This window comes from Sphaerodactylus townsendi, linkage group LG05 (assembly GCF_021028975.2).
Source record: "Sphaerodactylus townsendi isolate TG3544 linkage group LG05, MPM_Stown_v2.3, whole genome shotgun sequence".
Classification (NCBI taxonomy): Eukaryota; Metazoa; Chordata; class Lepidosauria; order Squamata; family Sphaerodactylidae; genus Sphaerodactylus; species Sphaerodactylus townsendi.
Genome location: NC_059429.1, coordinates 34883012 through 34907613, shown reverse-complemented (window position 1 = coordinate 34907613; position 24602 = coordinate 34883012). Strand labels below are relative to the sequence as shown.

Sequence of the window (24602 nt, the reverse complement as noted above, 5' to 3'; positions counted from 1 at the left end):
GTTGTGCCGATTTCCATCACCCCTAAGAGACTTGGGAGAACCCTGGAAAAGGGTGCCAGTATCCAGTTTCACTGAGTAGCATCATAATAAACAAAAAAAATGCTGCAGGCCAATGGAATACTGCTCAAATCGCCATTCCTAAAAATCAGGGGGGAATCCTCCAGAGAATGAAAAGCTTTTCATTGATTGATTGATTGATTGATTGATTGATTGATTGATTGATTGATTGATTGATTGATTGATTGATTGATTGATTGATTGACTGACTGACTGATTGATTGATTGATTGATTGATTGATTTTCTTGCTGAGACTCAAGGCAATTAATACAATATAAACAATGTAATGAGACAGTATAAGATGACCAACAAACAATGTTAACAGTAATAGGATTACAAAGGGTTTTTTTAAATGCAGAGGATATAAACAACACAGAAAATGGGATTTTTAAAAAGTAGACAATGCAGTAAGAGCAGGATAAACATTTACAAATACACACACTTTATTAAATAATCTGCACATGCAGATAGGGTTTCCAACAGCCCTAGAGAAAACTGTCCTGTTTCTTTAATACATGCCTGTTTAACTGTGTGGAAATGGACAGCTGATGTCTTCATGGCATGGAAGTAAACATCACTGGGCAACTAAAATTCCATTATCTCTTTATTAAAAAGCCAGGATGATTTTCTCCAGGCTATTAAAAGTCCTATGTGCAGCCTCAATAATGGCACACAGCCTTCTGGGACAGTTTCTGATTAGGAAATGAACTTACCTACCCCCCCCCCACACACACACACACACACACACCCCAAACACAATTCTGATCTAAATCAGGCCTCAGCAGTCGGGACACTTGGAAACTTTATTTTCTGAAACTGCAAAAGACCTGTGATGCACAGTCTTGCAGAAGACAAATCCAAATGAACAAAAGCACTAATCCCCACCCCCAACATGGTAACCTTGCTTAGGGGAGAAAAGGCATCACGGTACGGCCCAATCTCATTAGACCTCAGAAAATAAGTAGGGCTGGCACTCGGAAAAGAGACCACCAAGGAAGACCCTATCTGCAGAGGAAAGCAATTGCAAACCACCACTTCTTCTGACTTGCCTTGAAAGCATCTTCCTGGGGTCACCATAAGTCAGCTGCCACTTGTGAACACTTTACACACAAACACACATACTGCACATGTTACAACAATTTGCATCTCTCTTTTTCTAGGATTAGGTACATGTTTGTTTTTGTTTGAAAATAACTAATACGTTTCATGTTTACATTGTACTATGTATGCACAATGTTATAAATAAATTATGAAAAGATGCATTTATGCTCTTAAAACAGAAAGATAAGTTTTGGTTTGATAAGAAAATAAAGAGTTGGATTCAATCATTTTTTCTCCAGAAGTCAAAAAGAGGAGTGTGATCATCTAAAAAAACTATTCTGGAAATTATGAGACCTGCATGGATAAAAACCATATGGGTCAGCAGCTGTGGTAAGAAGAAGACTTAGGCAAGATTAAGTTTTAAAACTGGCTGGATTCAACCTAAATATCACAGGCGTTCCAGCTTTCTGCAACATTTCCGGGTGCTTTGCAGAAAAAAAGAATTCCAGAAAACATCTCTGCACGATCTCCTCTCCTCTCGCCCCAACGTGCATAATTGAATTTGAATAGATATTATAAAACACATACTAAATCTTTTTGCAAAAAAATCTATTCTCAAAGGAAAACCAATCTAAAGTTACTGAAGAACTCCTCACCAGTGGGAAATATGAAACAATATAGCTGACCATAAAGCGTAAAGGGGAGAGTAGAGAAGCAGCAGACAAACATCTCACCATGACCACTCCTCTGAACAAAGTTCAACGTTTGCAATTTTTTGATGTGTACTTAGAGAAGTATATATTTCAAGACGTGAGTGGACCTGCCCTCGATTTTATTTGAACAGCTTATCATGAAATCAAATAGACTTCTTTCAATTTGGCAAGATGAATTACGTAATCCATGTACTCAGTTTACTTCTGGGCAGGTTTCCAAGAGTTTGTTTCTTAACGGCACTTTGTCTCACTGAACGGGACCTTTTAGATGTCTCATGTCTTAACTAGTTTTTAGTACACAAGTCCTCCTGCACTGAATCAGGGAAAATTCAAGTAGTCAAGGACTCCATTCCTAAAAGCCATCCACAAGACCCAGGAAGACCAAAAGAACAACATTCACCATGTCTTAAAAAATCACTACTTATTTAATGGAACATATGAGTAAAAAATTTAAAAGTACATGTGTGAACCATGTCATTTTCACTTTAACGTCTTATTTCTATTCAAAGGTTTAGAATTTAGGCCTAGGGAGCAAAAGGTTACAGAGCATGGGCAGTTAGTACAGTAGTTCACATACTACCAACAGCTTTAATGTTATTTATATATCTCAATTGCTACAAATTTTTATTGGAAGCTGCCCTGAGCCTGACTTGCTGGAAAAGGGTGGGTTAAAGGCCAAACAAACAAACAAACAAACAAACAAACAAGCAAGCAAGCAAGCAAGCAAGCAAGCAAGCAAGCAAATAAATAAATAAATAAATAAATAAATAAATAAATAAATAAATAAATAAATAAATAAATAAATAAAAATAAGAGCTTCACCCCCTCAGCTAGTCTGGCTGGCAGCAGGAATGAAAAGGCCCAGAGATTGAAGGAAGGTTTCTTTGCAGGCACAAGCTGATTTCTTTGCAGGCACAAGCCACTGAAGAGCATATGGGAAAGAAGCAGCCCTATACTTCTTTAACATTTTGGACTTTCTCTTTTCCTTGTGTTACTGGGCCCTGTTTGCAAGAATTTGCTATTGTTTTGAGCTCTCTTCTTGAAGGGCATTGAAGATCGTGTCGCTTCAAACGTTGCTATGTTCATAGCCATTATGATTCAGGTTCACCTCTGGTTGTAAAGTTGTTGGGTTTGTGATAAATGTTTGTTTCCTTGAAAGCTATAACACCTTAAATGTTTTTGAAACAATTTCACATTTCTTTTGGAAGCAATTTCACATTTCTTTGCCAAGCCCCAAGAGTGCTGTCATTCATTGATTGGAATCTCCCCCCCCCCCCCCCAACTTTCCAACTGGAAAAGGTAATTTAGGAGAGGAAACAGTGTAGCCAGAGTTCTGCTGGATTACACATGCATGCAAAATGATTAAGCTTGAATTCCAAGGCATGTTTCCACCGGTGGAAGGAATTTCTATCAGTGGAACAGCACTTTCTTACCTCCTGTCACAGCCCTTGGGGGACAGGAACAATGGTAACAAGACTTCAGTGAAAACAGCCCTACACTTTTACATCTTCCTTTTATGGAATTTTTCTGGGACATAGCTGACAGAAATACATCAACTGTTACATGCATTGTACAGATTTACAGTGTGCTTACATAGGATTGGTAACAGCAGCTGTCTATGGTAGTAAAAACAGTAAGGCTACACAAGCATACAAGCCAATAGCCTCTTTACTTCTTACATTTTTAGGTTTACACTTAAAATATCTCAGTGTACACCAAAACATTGAAAAATGTGAGGTAAATCTGTACTGTAACAATTGCACTCATCAGAATGCCATGATTAGTTCTCTTTAGAGCATACGTGCTGCGACATACCCAGATTTAACTGTGTGTAATCTCCGGACTATCTCTGACTCACTGCAAATATTTTAGAAATACTGCTTACTTCAAAGCAATGCAAACAGATTTGTGCAAAATCATCCTCCTGCAGATTTTATACTGCTCAAATCCATACATTTGCAACAAGTCAGTGAATCAGGTCAGATTCAGCAGTTTTAGCCATAAAATTGTCACCTGGTCGAGCTAACCTAGCTTTATCTTCTTGCAACACTGAAGCACTGCAGAGAGCAAATCATTACCCTGGCATGTTTTGGGCAGAGAGTAATAGACCAGGATCCTGGTGCCAGAGTCAGTAGCTTATGGGGGGGGGGGGGAATGGCGCATGGAGACAACAACAACTCTGGACACCCCCACCCCACCCCTGGGCTCCCTGCAGCCTGGCTTTTGCCCTCTCCAGAGACTGGGGAGAGCAGAAGCCAGCCTCCAGGGACGTGGTTTTAAAAGCACAGATGCTGGGGGCAGGGCTCAGGGGCGGGGGAGGCTAGGGAGTGCAGCCCTGCCCCCAAGCCCCACCCCTGTGCTTTAAAAAGTGTGTCCCTGGATACCCCCCAGGGAGGGCAGAAGCTGGCCTTCAGGGAGGCCAGGAGGGGGGCGGGGCACCATGGCATGCACACACCATTTTGTCTCATGGGGGAGGCATCCGGCGCACCCCACGTGACCGAAAGGCGTTCATCCGGGGACATGAGTGTTCCCATGTCCCTAGGTCGGTATGCCCCTGGCCAGAGTTGATGATTTGCTTCATGGAAGCATTTACTTTTGGTTTCCACAATCATGAAGCATCAATGTCATGCTGCTTTTTTGTTAGCAAGTTACTTTTGGTGCCTGGACCACAACGTAAGTCAATGCTACCAAGCACCTTAAGGGTCTGGTTAACGAAGAGGGAGATCTGCAAAGGAGGACAGAGTCCTACCTTCAGCAGAGAAGAAAAGTATTTTCAGCAGGCGCAGCTTTCACATTCTTGCATGATGAGCTGTACTTCTCCCCAAAATACTGCCTTTTATATAACTACTAAAAGGTATATCAGATCTCTACTCTTTTGCATTTTGGTCAGTGTAATGACTAAGGTGAGCAGATTCTTATCAAATCTTTTACAGTTTGCAGTTCAACAACTTTTCAATTGCTGGAGGCAGAAATAACACAAGACAATATCTAGGTCTAATGAGCTGAATAAATTATCATTTTACGACATCACAAAGGTGCAGGATGTTCTTTTCTATCTTTATTAAAAACTTCTGCCCTAATTACTTAAAAAATAAATCCACTGCTATATAAGTGTTCTAATAATGAATATAGTTTTTCTCAGTATACTTTTGCATTCTCTTTGTGCAAAGTATACTGATTACCAAGTATGGCCTCCAGAGTTAAAAAAAAAAATCCCCCTTGTATCAAAATGGCAAATTAAAATTAAGCATTCTGCAAAAAGAACAATATACCAGTATATACTCAAGTATAAGTCGACCAGAATATAAGTCGAGGCACCAAATTTTACCACAAAAAACTGGGGAACTTATTGACTCGAGTATAAGTCTAGGGTGGGAAATGCAGCAGCTACTGGTAAATTTCAAAAATAAAATAGATACCAATAAAATTCATGAGGGTATCTCACAGGTTGTAAGAAAAGTTGACTAAAAGCAATCTTCATGATCAGAGGACGAACAGGATGAAGGCAAGAAGGGAGACTGCCTGGCTGCTTCATGCCAAAGATTGTGAGTACCCACAAGGCCTCCCTCAAAAATGGCTCACTAGAATTTTAAAAATGTCATTAAGCAAGGCAGTTTTTAAAGGAAGCAGATACTGTTTGCTAGCACCACCTTGTGAACAGTGTACGCTTTTATCCTTGCATGTTCAGGGACATATTTTATTCAAAGGTAAGATTTAGCTATTAGGAAGATCTACAGTGTCTCTTTGTCTCCTACCACACTTACTAAATAGCACAGAGGGTATTTCTATCCTTAGAACAGTATGACCATCTCTTTTCAGCTTTAATTTGTACTGCTTTACAGAGAGGAATTTGCACAAAAACTCAGCTTGACCTGATTTACTAGTAACAAATCTTGACTTGCATTTTGCAGTCTTTAAATGCTACAAGTGCAATGGAATCTCTCTCCAAGAGGATGCCATGCCTGTCAGGACACAATTTTCAAAGGCAAAGAGTAATACCTAACACGGCATTCAGAGCCAATGGAGCAACTCTAATTGAAAAGACTGTGGCTTTATCAAAGCTGGAGGATTTACAAGCCTAGCTATACATAAAAACACAAAAGGGAATGATGAATTTAATATTCAAAGTTGGATGCAGGCAAAATGCTTCTGCCACAGCTGGTGTGATCTCCTTTCTCAGTATACTACAGCTCCAGCGGCAATCTTGGAATTACCGTATATACTCAAGTATAAGCCAAGGGGGGCTTTTTCAGCATTAAAAATGTGCTGAAAAAGTTGACTTATACTCAAGTATATACGGTATATATCTGTACTCAAAATGCTATTCTTTGTGTTATTTTTAAGACATAGTTCTATTTGAAAGGGAAAGGAAAACATATACAACAAGAATCATTCCTATATGCACTTCAGAAAGAAGCAACCAGCACTAGTTATACAGGCCCTTTGCAGCCATAATGTCCTATGAACCTAAAAAGACCAGGGTATTTTTTTATTTTATTTATTTTATTTTTATCACATTTATATCCCCCCCCCCCCCAAATCGGGCTCATATGTGCCATCTATGAAGACGGAAACCTTTCAAATTCACAAACAAGGCTGGTACAGTAACTAAAAAGCCTTTTGTGTACGATAAGATATACACCCATACAGCCCATCCTTATCAGGTTCTGACACCCCAGCAAGGGATGGGATAGGCCGAACAGGCATTGCCTGGCTTCACCTTGTCCAGATACCTCGGTTGACTGGGCACCTTTTACTCAGGGCAGATCAAGCAGGCTTTCTCTTCCTCCTTTGGAGGTGGCTGGGGTCAAGGCAGGGCCAAGGCAGGATGGGTTGGGGCCCTCCCCTGGTCTGCCTCTGAACAATGCATTTCCAAACCTTGGTTTATGTTCATTCTGGTTATGTGTTACATCAGCACTGAGCAATAATGTCTTGGGACTTTGTTTCCAGTTTCTCTGCTCTCAGTGTAATAAGCAGATTTTGAAAGTATCAGACTATACATGCTCTCTGGCGGAGGGGCTTAAGCTTCATATATGACAACTGAGTATCTGGCAGAGGTCATGATTATTACATGTCTTATTCAGCTACACAAATTGTACTTGAAACCATACAAGGATCTGATGCCAGATCACAGACAATTATCATGCTCAGCTCTACAAAAGCTAATGAGAATACTATCTAATTTAACAATATTTAGAATTGCAGGCTGGGGGGGGGGGTAGGTAAAAAGAAATCCAGTTTTCTAAGGCTTTTTCGTTCAATCTTCGTCCTTAGAAGTGAAAAGGAAAGGCACCCAGAGCAAGGCTACAAATTATGTGTTTGAGGTCAACACAACTTTAATTTCAGCTTGTTCTGACATTTGAATGAAGTCTTCCATCATATCTGACTCCTTTATGTTTATATTGCTTCTTTTCTTTTCTTTTAAAATGGCTCTCATGTTTTTGCTTACATTTTTTAATCTTCTAATCTTTTTAGAATTGAACTATTCTTATCAGCCAATAACTTATTCCTGTTACCTTGCCCTACCTTGTATTTACCTATTTAACCTGTTCTACTTCATTTGCACATATACAGGCAAAGGTTCTATTTAACTGAATAGAGCTCTTAGTATGCTTTAGATATTTAACTATTACAGTAATGTTAAAAAGCCTTTATTGGTTGAACAGTCTGTGGAAGCAGCAGAGATGAATAGCAGTGGAGAAGAGGACTGGGACAGAAAGGGATGAGTGAGCTCTGGTTTTCTTTTTGGAGGGCTTTTCTCAAAGCCACATCTTTTAAAAAAAATTTAACAGGGTTTTTTGGGGGGAGGGTTTTCTCAAAGCCATATCTTTCAAATTTTAACAGGGGTTTACTTTTGGGAAGGCTTTTCTCTAAGCCACATCTTTTTAACAGTGTGCTTTTAACAGGGGTTATCAGAGGTTATCTTTTGTCTCTTTGTCCCTTTGTCCTAGCTGTGTGCTTCACCCAGACTTCTTATTAGCTGTGTTGCTCAGTCTGTGGAAGCAGCAGAGTCGAACAGCAGTGGAGGAGAGGACTGGGACAGAAAGGGCTGAGTGAGCTCTGGTTTTCTTTTTGGAGGGCTTTTCTCAAAGCCGCATCTTTTTAACAGTGTGTTTTTAACAGGAGTTATCTTTTGTCTCTTTGTCTCTTTTGTCTCTTTGTCCTAGCCATGTGCTTCCCCCAAGCTTCTGAGAGGTGGGGCTTCCTGAGAGGCAGGGCTTGCTATCAGCTGTGTTGCTCAGTCTGTGGAAGCAGCAGCGCAGGTGTTTTGCTGAATAAGGACACATCTTGAGGTATAGTACAATATACAGAAAACTCTAGGGGAAGGCACTCTTTACAAGCTGAATATTTGAATATCTAAACAGAATTATACATGAAGGCAGGAAGCCAGCAGAGGGGTGGGGTCTTTCCAATGTTTTGCACTGAGTGTCACATGGATGACTATCTGCCACTAGGACAGAAGTCGTGGGTGTGCCCTTGCTGCAATGAGCTCCTGGCACTCAGGGAATGTGTGTGTTCCCTTGAAGCCCGGGTGGCAGACTTGGAGAAGCTAAGAAAGGCAGAGAGGGTGACAGACAAGGCTTTCAGGGACCTAACAGCCGGGTCCCACTCCCAAGGTGACATCTCTTCAGATGTCATGGAGAATGAGAGTCTGGGGAATGGAGGGTGCCAGTCTGAGGTGGTGGAAAATGCTCCCTTAGATGGGATCCCTTCCTTAGCTGGTGATCAGCTATCCTTTCGCACTGAGGATACCCCTTGCGGAGATGAGGGGCTCCTCGTAGTGGGCAATTAAATCATTTGGAATGTAGAGAGTTGGGTTTGTGAGAGCCGTGATGACCGCATGGTGACTTGCCTGCCTGATGCGAAGGCTGCGGAAGTCACGTTTCGTTCAGATAGGCCGTTAGACAGTGCTGGGGTGGAATCAGAAATTGTGGTCCACATTGGCACCAACGACATTGGGAAATGTAGTCAGGAGGTTCTGGAGGCTAAACTTAGGCTGCTAGGTAACAGGTTGAAGTCCAGGACCCCCAAGGTGGCATTCTCAGAAATACTACCTGTTCCACGTGCAGGGTGAGCTAGGCAAGCGGAGATACAGAGTCTCAATGCATGGATGAGAAGGTGGTGTAAGGCTGAAGGTTTCAGATTTGTTAGGAACTGGGGAACCTTTTGGGACCGCACTTGGAGTACTGTGTTCAGTTCTGGTCGCTACATCTCAAAAAGGATATCGAAGAGATAGAAAAAGTGAAGAAGGGCAACGAGGATGATTGAGGGATTGGAGCACCTTCCTTATGAGGAGAGGCTGCAATGTTTGGGACTCTTTAGTTTGGAGAGGAGACGTCTGAGGGGGGATATGATTGAAGTCTATAAAATTATTCATGGGATAGAAAATGTTGACAGAGAGAAATTTTTCACAATACTAAAACCAGGGGGCATACATTGAAAATGCTGGGGGGAAGAATTAGGATTAATAAAAGGAAACATTTCTTCACGCAATGTGTGATTGGTGTTTGGAATATGCTGCCACAGGAGGTAGTGGTGGCCACTTACCTGGATAGCTTTAAAAGGGGCTTGGACAGATTTATAGAGGAGAAGTCGATCTACGGCTACCAATCTTGATCCTCCTTGATTTGAGGTTGCAAATACCTTAGCAGGCCAGATGCTCGGGAGCAACAGCAGCAGAAGGCCATTGCTTTCATCTCCTGCATGTGAGCTCCCAAAGGCACCTGGTGGGCCACTGCGATAGCAGAGTGCTGGACTAGATGGACTCTGGTCTGATCCAGGCTCATTCTTATATTCTTATGACAATCCATTTCCACATTAAATTCAGGATGCCAATATTCACTTGAAAAGTCTGAACCAACTTAGATTTAAGGTAACTTAGAGACTATCTCCTCCCATAAGAGCCTCTGCCTGCATTAAGATTCTCTAGATTAGGAATGTCAAACTCTGACCCTCCAAATGTTCATGGACTACAATTGCTGCCAATCCCTACCAACATGGCCAATTGGCAGGAGCTGATGGGAATTGTTGTTCATGAACATCTGGAGGGGCAGAGTTGGACACTCCTGCTCTAGATGCTTCTGAACATAAGACTCAGTGGCATTTCAGATGGAATGTTCTACCCTCTGACGTCTTTGGGGTTTCCCACTGGACTTCATCTGGTTTTTAAGGCAACAGATCTTAATGCCAATTTGTGTTACTATACATCTCTTATAACACTGCAAATGACATCAATGTTGCTCTCATAGTACATTACTTTGAAAAGGTGACAGGTTCAGATCCTTGCCAGTTTCAAAAGCAGTTTGCCATGAAGCTGATATGCAGAAGCTACTTGGGAATGCAGAACAAGGAGCATAGGAGCAACCAAAAACAGAATTCTGGCATATCTGACAGTAAAGTCTCCCATCCTTGCTCTTTTTCATTACAGCTTAAAATTGAGGAGAATAATACCAAAACACAAACCCATAATATCAAAACACAATTATAATTGTGCTAATAAATGACCATTTCAAAAATATTTGTGATACCATGAACACAAATTAGAGGGAAATTAATCCTTAATTATATCTGGCAAGTTTTATAGCCTAATTAAAAATCGTATCCCAAACAATAAAAATGACTTACCGCCCAAATTAACTCTGCCACAATTGTCTAGTCTTCCCAAACATTCTTTGTGAGCTCCAGCGCCACATTTGGAACACAAATAGCCTTGATAAAAAGTTCCTCTGGAAAGTAAAATTACATTGTGGAATGATTAGGAGAAAACTACTTTGTGTGAAATGTAATTTGCATAATGGAGTAACAAAAGGGACAATTTGGAATGCATTCTGTAGAACATCTTTGCTCCTGAATGAAATTTAAAATGAACATCTTAAGTCTGGTTTTTGCAGACCAAACAAAAATACAGAGGGATAATTTAAGCTTCTGAATGTTTTAGCAGGATGGCCCTAAACATCAGGAGATGTTTATCTTACAGTGCAATCCTATTGCTTGCCATTTGTGATGGTAACACAGCTTCTAGGCAATAATACCCCTTACATTACATTGCAGACAATGAGCTTACAAGGGTGTTAGCCTGTTTAGAACTGCACTGTCAATTGCCTAAACTCACTGATAGCAATGGTGCAGCTCATTCTGGAATTTAAAATAATAATGTTACCTCATACACTATTGCTGCCATGCATACACCATCAGCAGAGTATTTCTATCCCTCATCAGGGATGTAGAACTGAGATGCTCTTAAAACAACTTTATCTTCACTGATAGAACTTTCATGTCATGGGGCCTGTTCACATGTATGTCCTCACTCATGCAAACCCTTCTAAGGTAGTTACTGTGACAGCAACAAGAAGACAAACCTAATTGAAATAATTTGATTTAATTAATGTAAATAAGTTTTAATATATTAATAAGGTTTAAACTGCTGGGATATATTAAATTAGCCTGTTGATTACTACCAACTCCATGGTATAACTTTTTTTAAAAAATGTTTTTTTAATAAAATACTTTTCATAATTCATACTTTTTATCTCACTTTAGTGTAAAATAATATTTTCTCCAAGGGCCATTTTGGAAAGCTGTATTTATGGCTTTAAAAGAAAGACAAGCAGCCAGCAATTCTAATACTGGTAGCAACTACCCTAGCAGCAGCCAATTTGAACTAAGAGGTTTCCCACAGATAATGCTCTCCCATGGTAGACAATAGAATACAGATTCATCATTATTTTGCTCTCACAGAAAGGCAGTGAATCATCACAATTTCTGAATTACTTTCAGTAACTGAGAACATATTACAATATAAATACATTTTTTAAAGTGCAATAAATCTTTCAGGGTGATGGAGGAAGGAAAAATGGCTTATCTGTGAAAAAATAACTTTATGGATCATTAAAAATAAAAGATTTTCAGGGTTAGGGGGAGGGTCCAGCTGAGATTCCTCTCCTGATTCAAAAAGCATGTTGAATTCAATAACAGTCAGAAGTTGCTTTAAAATGGTCAAGAAATGAAGCCCAGTTTTTTTTAATTGCCTTTAACAGATACCTCATCCTGCAACAAAGGGTAAAATTTACTGAGGAAGAGGCAAAAGGGTTGTGGAGTCAGTGTGTCCCCACTGCCAGTGTCAGTGCCAGTCCAGATGGCATAAGTGGCACCTATGCTGTTGAGAGGAGTACTAATGATGGCAGCAGCTCCATGCCATCTGGATGCTACTGTGGCTACTGAAATGGTGCTCCTCTGCTGTAGGAGCCAACACCAACACTGGTGGGGCATTCCTGGAATGTTCCTGGGAGTGGAGCCAACTTTAGTTGGCTTCCTGAAGGCTTTCAGCCCAAGAACGCCTCCTTCAGCTACTAGCAACTTACAGCAACTTACTTTCCCTCATTTCTGTGGGTCCTCATTCCTCCTTGGAGGTGACTGCAAAACTTACTTCCCCCAGCCCCCAGTGTTCTGTCCTGGCTATGGTAAAGTCCTAAAAGGAGGAATTTATTTAGATCACTTATGGAGACCACTTTATTTAGATCACTTATTTATTTAGATCACTTATTTAGATCATTTATTTTTGTATGCAACTCAAGAGCTTTGGAAGTATTATCAACCTAATTGCCCACCATTTTGATTTCATGAATTTGACCTCTTCCATCAGTGCTGAGAATTACTATAACATTCAGCTCTTCAAATCTCACTAGGAAATGATCAGCTTCTGCACTCTGCCTTCCAAACCATCATGAGACACGGGGGATAGAGAAGGGCATTTTTGCCAACTCAATTGGCCATCATGCTCTATTTTAAAAAGCTGACAATTCTGAAAACAAAAAAAAGCACCATCTATACCGTTTTCAACAAAAATAACAAAGAAAAGTTGTAACTTCATCTGTCACATGCTGGACCGTCTTTCTGTTAGAATGCCCCACTGTAATTTAGCCCCCCTAGGTTCATTAACAAAGCCCCCCTCAACATATTTTTAAATGATCTACCATTGGCACTCTCAGAAGTTAATGATCATAGTCCCAGACTAGGTCCCTCCAACTTTCCCATACTATTATATGCAGATGATGCGGTTTTATTGTCCCACTCTAGAATTGGACTATCCCGCCTAATGAATGCTTGTGCCATCTACTGCGAGACTAATCAATTAAAGATCAATTTTGAGATATCTAAAGTCCTAGTAATTGCCAAAAAATTAAAAGTTTTCAAGTGGAAAATACAAGATAGCCCAATCAAACAGGTAAAGCAATTCAAATATATTGGGATAACATTAGGCCATAATCTATCATGGTCTACCCAACGGAAAGTAGCCCTTGATATGGCATCTGTCAACTCAAATGCAATTCTGCGCTTCTTCTACAGTAGAGGAAACCAGTATATATTCTGGCTGCTTTGAAAGTTTTTAATGCCAAAATACAATCTCAACTGCTATATGGGCCCCCCATTTGGATTAAATCAGTAAATTACTCTTTAAATTCAGTCCACTCTAAATTTCTACACAAAATCACGGGGCTGCCAAATTGTGTGCCCTATGCGGCATTGTGTTTAGAAACTGGACAATCAACCTTAGAAACAAGGGCTTGGTTGAGAACTTTTAGGTTCTAGTTACGTGTCCATTTTCAACAGGACCCTTCAAGCTATTTATATCTAATGATAACAGAATCCAAATTTTACAACTGGCTCCCATTAATTACAAACAAAATTGAGGAAATTGGCATTTCTATTGAATTCTTAAGTATGTTGCCCCATGCTGAATCCTATAATAGTCTGAAAGAAACAGAATCTCAAAACCTATTTGCAGCGATATCTAAAACATGTTCACTCCTTAGCTCCTTGATAACATTTAAACAGGGATGCATAGCAGATTATATATGCATAATGCTGAACCCTAGCCTTAGGAGAGCTATATCATTGGCTAGGTTCAATGTTCTGCCTTCAGCACTGCTTTATGGTATATTTTTTAAAAATAGAGGGTGTGAATAGATTCTGCTCCTGTAACGCTAATCAACTGGAAACTTTAGTCCATTTCCTCTTCTACTGCACTAAATATGAGGGAACTAGGGGAAAATATGCAAATGCTCTTCCCTTAAACTGTACAGGATTCCAGATACTCAAAATATCTTATACTTGCTAAATAACCCTGATCTTGTAGTTTGTGAATTGGTGGTCAAGTTTTTACTAGAAATTATACACCCTAAAGCAGGGGTAGGGAACCTGCGGCTCTCCAGATGTTTAGGAACTGCAATTCCCATCAGCCTCTGTCAGCATGGCCAATTGGCCATGCTGGTTGGGGCTGATGGGAATTGTAGTTCCTGAACATCTGGAGAGCCGCAGGTTCCCTACCCCTGCCCTAAAGGATAGTTCTGTTTTTTAACTTTGTTGTGTCACTCTGTTATTAAGACATTCTTTTTCTAATTTTTCTAATTTTTATATTTAAAGTCTATTTTGGAGCAGTAGACTGTAGCAGTGAACGTAGTGAAATTAACAAGGCTAGGTTCATTAACAAAGCTTTTGCCGGCCTTACTCATCTTCCCCTCCCCCCTAGCTGTTGCAGCCTTCTTTCCTGCCTACTTTCTTTCTTGCCTACCATGCCTCACCCCAGCTGTACTTTGCCCCATTGGGAAGCTCAGCTAAGCGCCAGCAAGCAGGGCTTGCCCCACCCCATTTCCACATGGAGGTCAGGTATGATGCCAGCTGACCCCCACACCTGATCTCCATGTGGAGATAGGGGTGCGAAGAGCCTGGCTAGCCCCACCCCCAATCTCCCATGGACAGTTGAGCTCTTCCTACCCCCATCTCCATGTGGAGGTCAGGTATGAGGCCAACCACACCTGATCTCTACATGGAGAACAGAGCAGCCAGGCTCAGACTGAGCCCACAGTCAATCCTCCTATATATTTATACTGTTGGCTCCGCCCTCAAGTTCCACCTGACCGGAGGGGAAGCTTGAGAGTGAAACCAACAGTGTGCTGCTGGCTTCAGCAAGGCTGGAAACTGAAGGCTGGAAACCTGGAGTTTAAAGCCAGCTGAAACCAGAAGCAAACCACCCGCACTTGAACTCCACATGGAGTTTGGGGGTAAGGTCAGCTTGGCAGGCCTCCTCCCAAGCTCCACATAGAGTTCTGGATTAGCCAGTCATTAACTGAACTCCAGCTCAAACAAGACTTGGGCACAGTTGTGAGGGGAGGTGCAGCAATGCACACCCCCAAGAAGTGGCGCCCTGGACTCTAGCTCCCTAGTGCCCCCTCATTATGCTAGTGACTAGCTTGTGGGTATGTGGCAGGGAGAGGTAATTGCCCTGAGAGAATTGGTGGAAAAGAGAAGAAACCTTTATTCTCATTCATTTATTCAAAACAATAATTCCTCTCAAGTTTGGTGTAATTATTTTTTGTTCATTCCCCCCCCCCCCCCCCCCCCCCGCCACTTTACCACTTACCTTAGAAGCATCTGACAGACTTTGCAGGATGTTACACGACTGAAGGTATGCATTTTGAAGTCATGAGTAGTTGATTCTACATAATGAGGCCGTATGTTGGATCTGGAAAGAGAAGATGCATGAACTTACTAACCCCGGGGGAAGGGGAGAAGAATAGGCACAAATCAAATACCAATACTCAACTATACCACTGTTCGATTATCTTATTTTCAAACTTTAAAAAGAAAATCACATTCATGGTTTCTTTGACTTTTTAAAGGAACAGTTTCATGTTTATATGGTAAGCCATAACTGAGTATAAAACCATCAGAATAATACTAGAACACATTCAACATTTTGGACAAATTTTACTAAATACCTTCCAAGTAATGGATGAAAGAAAAACATGCAAGGGCTACATGTAATATCCTAGATTAGTGGCATGCTATCAGAGAAACAGATTCGGGACAATATATTGAAGGATATAGAGCAGGGGTAGGGAACCTGCGGCTCTCCAGATGTTCAGGAACTACAATTCCCATCAGCCTCTGTCAGCATGGCCAATACTGTCAGCATGGCCAATACTGTCAGCATGGCCAATACTCAGTTATGGCTTACCATATAAGCATGAAACTGTTCCTTTAAAAAGTCAAAGAAACCATGAATGTGATTTTCTTTTTAAAGTCTGAAAATAAGATAATCGAACAGTGGTATAGTTGAGTATTGGTATTTGATCTGTCAGCATGGCCAATTGGCCATGCTGGTAGGGGCTGATGGGAATTGTAGTTCCTGAACATCTGGAGAGCCGCAGGTTCCCTACCCCTGATATAGAGCCTTTGGGAGAAGACTACTACAGTACAGAGCCTCAGCAACCCCAAACTAAAATCATGAGGACCCACAGCAATAGCAACTTTCCCATCGTCTTATCTTAGAAAGTTAATAAGTTTTATGTTTTTACGCTTTTACTAATTTCTATTTCCACAACCAAACTACTGACAAGTATGTTTGAATCAGTGTGTGAAACTGCTCACATCCTTGCTTCCTATTTCAAGTTCGGGATCACAGTAAGTATGAAGTATGATAACAGAAACAGCTAGAAGAATGTCCCTGTATTCAACTCCTTAAAGCAGGCAGGAAAATATAACAGTAAACCTATACATTTGGCCTACATGGACACTGACTTGCAAAATCCCCTTGCTTATTTACTGCCACAGTCTCTCATGTCCCTGTGTGTGGTTTACCCCAGTCTTAACAAGCATCTTTCCCCCTCAATAACAACTGCATGTTTCCATTGCCCATTCCTGGTCCCTGCATATCAGTCTTTTTTGGTTGACTGGAAGGGAGGCTGAAGGAAGCTGAACTGGAAGTACTTCCAGTCTAGCACAGAATGCCACCCTTCCTTAACTTATGCATTGTAAATTTTCCTCAGAATCCTGATCAGCCTTCCCTTGACTGCCTTTCACATTTGCTCTTTCCTCTCAATCCACCCTTGTCTACACCCTTCCTGAAACCCTGTTGCCCTTGACTGTCATACCTCCTGGCCCTCTATCTGGTACTTCATCTTGTGTTTCACTACTTCACTACGCAATTATTTAAACAAAACGTAAAATTATAGCTGATTTAGATACTCCTGTTTATATCGAGCTCTCAACTTCTGAGATTTTTAAATAAAATAATAAAATATTCCCACAATCAGGAACTCATTTGTTATGAGCCTGATTTTTCTTATTTCTATCCCTGTTTTTTACCTACTCCCATCTCTTCTTTATAGAATTCCGCCCCTTTGTGCAGTTAGAGTACCTTGATCATGGCTTACAATCTTGATCCTCCTTGATCTGAAATTGCAAATGCCTTAGCAGACCAGGTGCTCGGAAGCAGCAGCAGGGCATTGCTTTCACATCCTGCATGTGAGCTCCCAAAGGCATCTGGTGGGCCACTGCGAGTAGCAGAGTGCTGGACTAGATGGACTCTGGTCTGATCCAGCAGGCTCGTTCTTATGTTCTTATGTTCTGTTAGTTAGCTCAAGTGTTATCTGTTCAAGTAACTTTAAAAATAGTCAGCAGTGAAACAAAAAAAGCATTTCCATATTCCCAAACTACAACACTCTTTTTAACTACATATAATGCCTGATTCAATCTTAATAGCTGGCTTAATGTAAGAACACATGGCAGTAATGCAAACAAGAATCATATTGGTTAAATTGTCATTTGTTCATGTATAGATTTTTCAGCAAAGTTATATTTGCTCAAATTGCCATCTGCGAACAGACCTGTCTAAATAGGCAATTGGAAATGAACCCACCAACTACTAATGGAACACATTACCCTTAAGTTTGTGACTCACATGTGCAATTTTTATAATGCCAACATTGATTTCCACTCACAATAAAGTGCGGTTTGTGTCACAATGTAGAACATTTCTTTATAGTTTTGTATAGTTCACAAGTGAACAGAAAGATGTAAAATGTGTAAAACCCACCAAAGGAACACACATAAAATTAATTCTCAAGCTCACTGGATATGTACAATGCAATTTTGCAGACAGAAAATTTTGAATGGGAAGAATAATACAGAATGAGATTCTTTCATGGGTCTGAATTATTTACCACTGATAAGAGCTGACACACTGAATCACACATCCAGGTAAGTCACCAGAAGATCAGCAAGCTGGGACCTCAAGCCTGAACTGAGCCACTCAGCTAAATCATTGTAATGTTGATGTTCTCCATAATTAAACATTATTGCTTCGCAAGAAAAGCAGAGTGGTGCAGCAGTTAGAGTGTCAAATAAGGACTAGAAAGGTACACATTCAAATCCCCATTCAACCTTGAAGCCGAATGACAGGATTACGTTGGGATCATCACTTTCATTCAGTCTAATCTATCTCACAGGATAATTGTGAGGTAAAGGCAATATTCTTTACTAGTACTGATTCTGGTGCTGTGACAGACTGCAGAGAAATGTGTATTTTTTAAGCGCAGTTTTGTCAAAGTAAAATTCTGTTTACCTCCTGAGTGAGGCACAGAAACGCCACCTGATTGGTTGTGGCCTCCTACATTCTGATTGGATAACTGTATGATGCAGAAAGGGAGGAGGTTAAACTCCTTGTTAGTACATTCTGTGAGCCTTTCAGTCAGAATGGTCAATTCCCCACTCACAATTAAATGGGTGCTCGTCACTCCAAACATCCAGGTTTCCAGCAGAACTCCCCACTGCACCAGTGCCGAATGCGCATTCATCCCGTTTCTGCCACTCCCCCCCCCCCAGCACGTGTTATTTCAGAATCTGGAATAAAGCAGACCTTTTCAAAAAACGTGCGGTCGTGCGGTCAATCTGGAGCAGTGGGGAAGTTGGGGCGGTGAATCCAGATTCGAACTACCCGCCCTTGTGAGTGACGTGGAGCCTCCCATCCAATCAGGATGCAGTAGGCTGTGCGCAAAGTGAACAGAGCCCTTTCAAAAAAATTTCACAGAGCTAAGATCCACGTCTATATGAAACAATGTGAGGCCAGTTTGAATGCTTCACTGAGTAAAAGGCAATACAAAGTAGCGCTAAATGTCATATGAGAGGACAAAGCAGCACTGAAACAGGGCTTGCCCTTAATCGCCCGTTTCCCCGTAGAGTTACTCTGCGCATGCTCGCACGTCCCTTTTTCATTTCCCGTGCCCGAGATTGACATGGATACGAGGCAATGTGGGGCCAGTTTTGAATGTTTCATTGAGTAAAAGGCAATAAAATGAAATGCTAAACGTTGTATCCATGTGGATATGAGGGGACAATTGCCTGTTTCTTCGTTCCTGCATAGGGTTGTCTCTGTGCATGATCCCAGAGACGTGGATCCATCAGTTTGAAAATTAAAAAAATCCTGCCTCAGCACAACACAGCAGCCAATCAGGATAGCCCCTGAGCAGATCGCGGGTTTGATCCACCAACAGCAGGGACCCCTGCGTGGCTGCTGCGTTTCTGAGAACAAGGGGGGAGAAGCTGCAGTGTGGACCATGAAACCATGCTCAAAAGGTCCCAAATCTTACCAAACCGGTTTGTATCTACTTTCAGTTTTGAAATGGGGAATCGACCAATCACTCTTGATGTTAAGTGATGCCTACATTAACTGTGTGATAAACGAAACTCTGAGGGGAGTAGATCAGCCAAAGAGAGTGGCTGATTGTGCTGGTTATCAGCCTAAGTGCTGGGAGAAAGCAATTATACACTGACCAAGTGTCCTGGTGGGAAAGGATTTATAGGAGAGCCAAGTTGAAGGCCATATAAACCAGGATAAGAATTGCATCTAGAGAGGGGAGAGTTCTAGTACACTAGTGGGTCTGGGGAATAGGGATTTGATTTAAGTTTACCTCAGTAGCAAGGGGTTTTTTTTGTTTTTGAGGGTTTTACCTAACTGCAAGGGTACAGTGAAAAAGTACCAAGCCAGTATTAGGACTCTTTATGGGAATAGTCATAAGCCTGAACTTCTAAGCAAAGGAACTGTACCAACTGTCAGCTTTCTATGAAACTAATATCTTAGCTAAACTGAGTTAAGTAATCTTAAGTGCCATACTGAAGAAACCAAAAACTGTCTCTGTGCCAAGCTCTCTTGTGTATAGATATTTATCATGCCTCCTGTTAATCTCCCTTTACTATCTCCTGTCTGTTGGATAAATCTGTTATTCTTTTTAAGTTTAAATCTGCCTCAAGTGTTTATTTTATTTGTGCCTTTGTGGGGGGAGTGCCTGTGGAAAAGAGAAATAAAAGTCAGTGGGCATCCTCCACCTTCTGAGTGTAAACAGGGCTGAAGGAAAATGCCAGTGTGGTGTAGTGGTTAAGAGCAGGTGCACTCTAATCTGGAGAACCGGGTTTGATTCCCTGCTCAGCCACTTCAGCTGTGAAGGCTTATCTGGGAAACTAGATTAGCTTGTGCACTCCAACTGGGTGACCTTGGGCTAGTCACAGTTCTTTGGAACTCTCTTAACCCCGCCCACCTCATAAGATGTTTGTTGAGGAGAAGGGAAAAGAGCTTGTAAGCCCCTTTGGGTCTCTTTGCAGGAGGGAAAGGGGGGAGCTAAATCCAAACTCTTCTTCTTTTTACCTTAGGCTGCTATTTATTAGAGCCACTTCAGTCCCTCAAGGGAAAAAGGAGGGAAAATATGACAAGCCTGGTCGCTGAGGTTTCCTAGCCTGAAAAAATATAGAAGGTGAAGAGGTTCATGTCTCAGGTGCAGAATTCAAATTGGAGTATTCAAATTATTTTTAGCCTCATCCAAAGAGAAGGGAGTGGCTTGGGGCCACCCTGGTGGATTGGGCCTCCCAAAGCACTTGCCCTGGTGAAGGGGTAAATCCACCTGTGCGTGGTGTTGCACCCCCCCCTCCTTGGCAGTGAGACACAGCCCTGAATGCCACACCAGCATCCCTGTGCTTCCACTGCCTGCTTAAAGGGGGCAGGCCTGAAGAAAAGCCGACACTAGCATAAGTCCATTAAGTCTAATGGGGGCTTTCCATTGATGTGGAAACATTTTCATGTTTGTAGCCTCCTGACACTGCCAGGAAACCTCATTCAGGCAGGTTGGCGCAGATGTTGCACCATGGCCAGGCACCTGGCTCGTTAGATGGGGCCGCCCATCTGCAAAATGCTTTCAAAATGGGTCATAGCATACTACCATATGTTCTGATGCTCCATACAAATAGGTTCCCTTATCAGGATACAGCTCTACCGAATGGTGAAATATGGTGGAATTTGGACACAATGGTTTACTTTGCCACCATTATTGCGACAAAATAGATGCTTAAATTGGCTCCAGAAAATATTTCATTCAGACTCAAATATACTCTTTCTTCACTGGAATTCCATCCAATGTCCCTCCTAGTTTATCACCCTGAGCTGCCATGAATAGCAAGACGCCAAACAAGCTCTAAGTCAAGGAAGGAAAACCTTGGGATCAACCTATATCCCTAGAACTATGTCAGTAGAAAATTCCCCAAGAATTGTCAAGAAATCATCATCCATTTCTAAGACAGACCAAACAGCCTCACTGGCAACAGAGTTAGAAGACAGTGCTTGAACTAGAGAAGAAAACCTCCCAATTTCCAAAAGGGAGGAAGGAAAATCTTATCAAAATAATATAATTCTGCATTAAATGTGGTCTAAAAACTCTCTTGCTCATTTCAATATTTGACCAACCATTATGCATTGTGTCACAGTCGTTTATGCATTCAAATTATATGTCACATCTGATGAAACTGAAATAATGTGATATGAAACACAAGAGCAGGATGTGTCAAATCATAAATTTAATCTAGTGTTCTTTCCTCTAGTGAAGATTTGTAAAATGTTTCCTTATTTCAATATTCCCACACACACCAATTATGTGCACAGCATTTTATACTTCCTTACCAACTATTCCCACGATCACAGTCAAAGTTTTAACTGAAGCTGTTTAAATCTTAGCATATCAATTTAATTGACTTGTAGATATAAATCAATGAAAGTCCATTCACACATGCATGTGCAACCTGATGATTAGGCTGTGTCACACATATGTGGTGAGTCACCAGCAGCACTGAGAATTTGTGAACCATCTGTATAAAAAATATTCAACTGATGCTAGTCAATATTAAAAAACTGACAGTGCTGTGGTATCCATCTAACAAATAATGTTGAAGCCATTAAAATTACTTAAAAAATTACCGTGGGTTTGAAAACTCCCAAAATATCAGAAACAGTACCTGTAGTTTTAAGGAATTAATAACCCATGGCCATTGCTAGGCAACCACAACAATATTGCCAGCCTTCAAGTTCTAGTTTCTGTTAGTAAAAGGAAGGGTAGGGTACATCAGGGGTCTTCAAACTATGGCCCTCCAGATGTTCAGGAACTACAATTCCCATCAGCCCTGCTACTTGGCCATGCTGGCAGAGGCTGATGGGAACTGTAGTTCCTGAACATCTGGAGGGCCATAGTTTGAAGACCTCTGGGGTACATGGTCCTTTCCAGGACTCATTGAGTAGACCAGTCAGCAACCATCAAGCAGCTAGCTAGCATGCAACTTGCACAACTTAACAAAGACCTGGCTGATAGCTACTTACTGTTCAGCAGAAGCTGCTCTATGAAAGTCAGTGTGGTTTAGTGGTTACAATTTCTGATGAGGATCTGGGAGACCCAGGTTTGACTCCCCACTGGCCTTTGGATCAGCCATACACCCTCAGGCTAACCTACCTCATAGGGTTGTTGTAGAGGAGAGGTGAATGAAGTAAACTGCTTTGGGTGCCCACTGTGGTGAAAGGTAAAAGGAAGAATATAACCGGAGTAAATGAAAAAATATATAGCTGAAAATGACAAGTATGGGGAGGAAGGAGAGAAGAAAATAGTAAAAGGTAAAACTATGGGGGCTGTCAGGACAGAAAGAAGCAACAGTGTGCGGGAGGGGACACAGGGGGAAATTAATTTCCCCCGCAAATCCTTGCAGACTCTCCACTGTGCAACTGAATCTGGCTCAGCCTGCATTTTCTAAGTGGAGCAGAGATTTCCAGGGAGAAGCTGCCAGGGTAAAATAGTTCATGGATGTCAAGGAAAAAAGGAAGCAGGAAAGGGGGAGAGGCTGTGGGGGTTTTCAAGAAAGAAAAACAAGAAATAGTGGGGGAGAGGAAAATAGGATGGCCCCACCAAGTCCTTGTGGATCTCCTGTTTATAAATATTATATCAGTGAAAATACGGCAAGGATCCTTCCTCGAAACATATGAAGTTTTCATATGCAATGAGTCTGCTACAAAAGGAGAGGGAACCATCTAACCATGTGAGCATCTTACCTGCATCCTCAAATGGTATAGTCCAAAGAGGGCTGTTCAGTGTGCTATTTCTGAAAATGTAGTTCTAACTCTCTTTGGGCTCTCATATTACAGATTATGGCATATTGTGCTACTGGTGTTGAAATATATTAAATAGTATTAAGGATAAAACCTGTATTAAAAAAAAAATACCCAAATGGTCCTCTGTGTGTTACACTAAAATCCATACGACTTCCTCCCTTCTTCCAGACAAAACTTAGTTCCCCATTATCTGTCAAGTGACCCATAAATACACAGAAAGGTTGGAACAATGTCCAACAGCACTAACCATTTATCAAGCATTTATCCCCATCCCACCCCCCACCCCCACCCCCACACACAAAGGATTTATCTGTTGCTGACTAATTGCCTTTCATAGGAGATTTCCAGTAAGACACAGTGGGCTGGATCCAGGTTGAACTGGCAACTTCCACCAATTGACCCTTCCAGCTGACGACTTCCAGTGTTATTCCTTGGGGACCTATGTTCCGTAGGAGCAACATTTCATGAAGATTAGTAGTAGGCTGAAGTACCAGTAGTAGAAGGGAGGCAGGAAAGTTCTATTCAGCCACTGGAAAAATTAGCCTGGATACAACCCACTATCTTGTGTGGGTTTGTGACAGCTATTGGAACAATTTGCTTGCATCTAGGTAAATAAATGGTTGGATCTCATATGTTATGCATAAATGTTTGTTAACAGCCCCCAGGAAAGCGTGAACAATAAATCAATAATGTAACTGAATATAATTGAGGGTGTCGGGGAGAGATACTACTTAAACAGATAGGAAAATCAACCGAGATCTTAACAGTAAAACCTGGCTCCTTTGCTCAGGTAGGGAGAGATACTATTTAAACAGACAGGAAAATCAACCAAGATCTTAACAGTAAAACCTGGCTACTTTGCTCAGGTAGGGAGAGATACTACTTAAACAGATAGGAAAATCAACCGAGATCTTAACAATAAAGCCTGGCTACTTTGCTCAGGTAGGGAGAGATACTACTTAAACAGATAGGAAAATCAACCGAGATCTTAACAGTAAAACCTGGCAACTTTGCACAGGTAGGGTTGTGCAAACACCAAAGCAGGGGAGAAACATTCAAATTCTTCAGCTTGGACACTACATTTGCTGGCACCCATGCAACAAGGAAATTTGCATTTTCTTCTAGCAGTAATCAGTCTCCATACACCACTAGAAACCACTGGTTTAATCCGTCATCTATTTTACACGGTGCTGCTAGCAATTACAAAGAGACTGCACCAGACAGCAACTGTACTTCCATCTGTAATATTTCATCATGCTAGCCCAAACATGCATCACCCTATAAGTGTGTCGGTGTTTGATTGTTTGCCTTAAGAGGATAGATTAGAAAGGAATTCTGAAGTACAGTAGAATGGTTTTTCATTCTGTTGAGGATTCTTCTTTCCTGTAAAGGTCAGGTTCCTAAAAATAAGGAAGTATCCAAACCCCTTCAGCAGAAATTCCACAACACTAAACATATATTTCCTTCCATGCAATATTTCTACTCAACAGCCAACTAGAGAAAGAAGTATCATGTATTTTAGCATTAATATTAGGTT

The 24602-nt window shown here is 41.2% G+C and overlaps 1 protein-coding gene across 4 annotated transcripts in view; it reads right to left on the bottom strand.

Annotated features, from left to right (window-relative positions):
- Positions 1–24602, bottom strand: part of VAV3 (vav guanine nucleotide exchange factor 3) — a 193487-nt gene that overhangs the window by 63895 nt on the left and 104990 nt on the right. For all 4 annotated transcript variants that reach the window (XM_048497152.1, XM_048497154.1, XM_048497153.1 and 1 more), the window contains 2 exons: positions 15233–15334; positions 10438–10538 (listed from right to left, as the gene is read on the bottom strand). In XM_048497152.1, coding sequence (XP_048353109.1) covers positions 10438–10538; positions 15233–15334 — 203 coding nt within the window. The remainder of the gene's footprint in view (positions 1–10437; positions 10539–15232; positions 15335–24602) is intronic.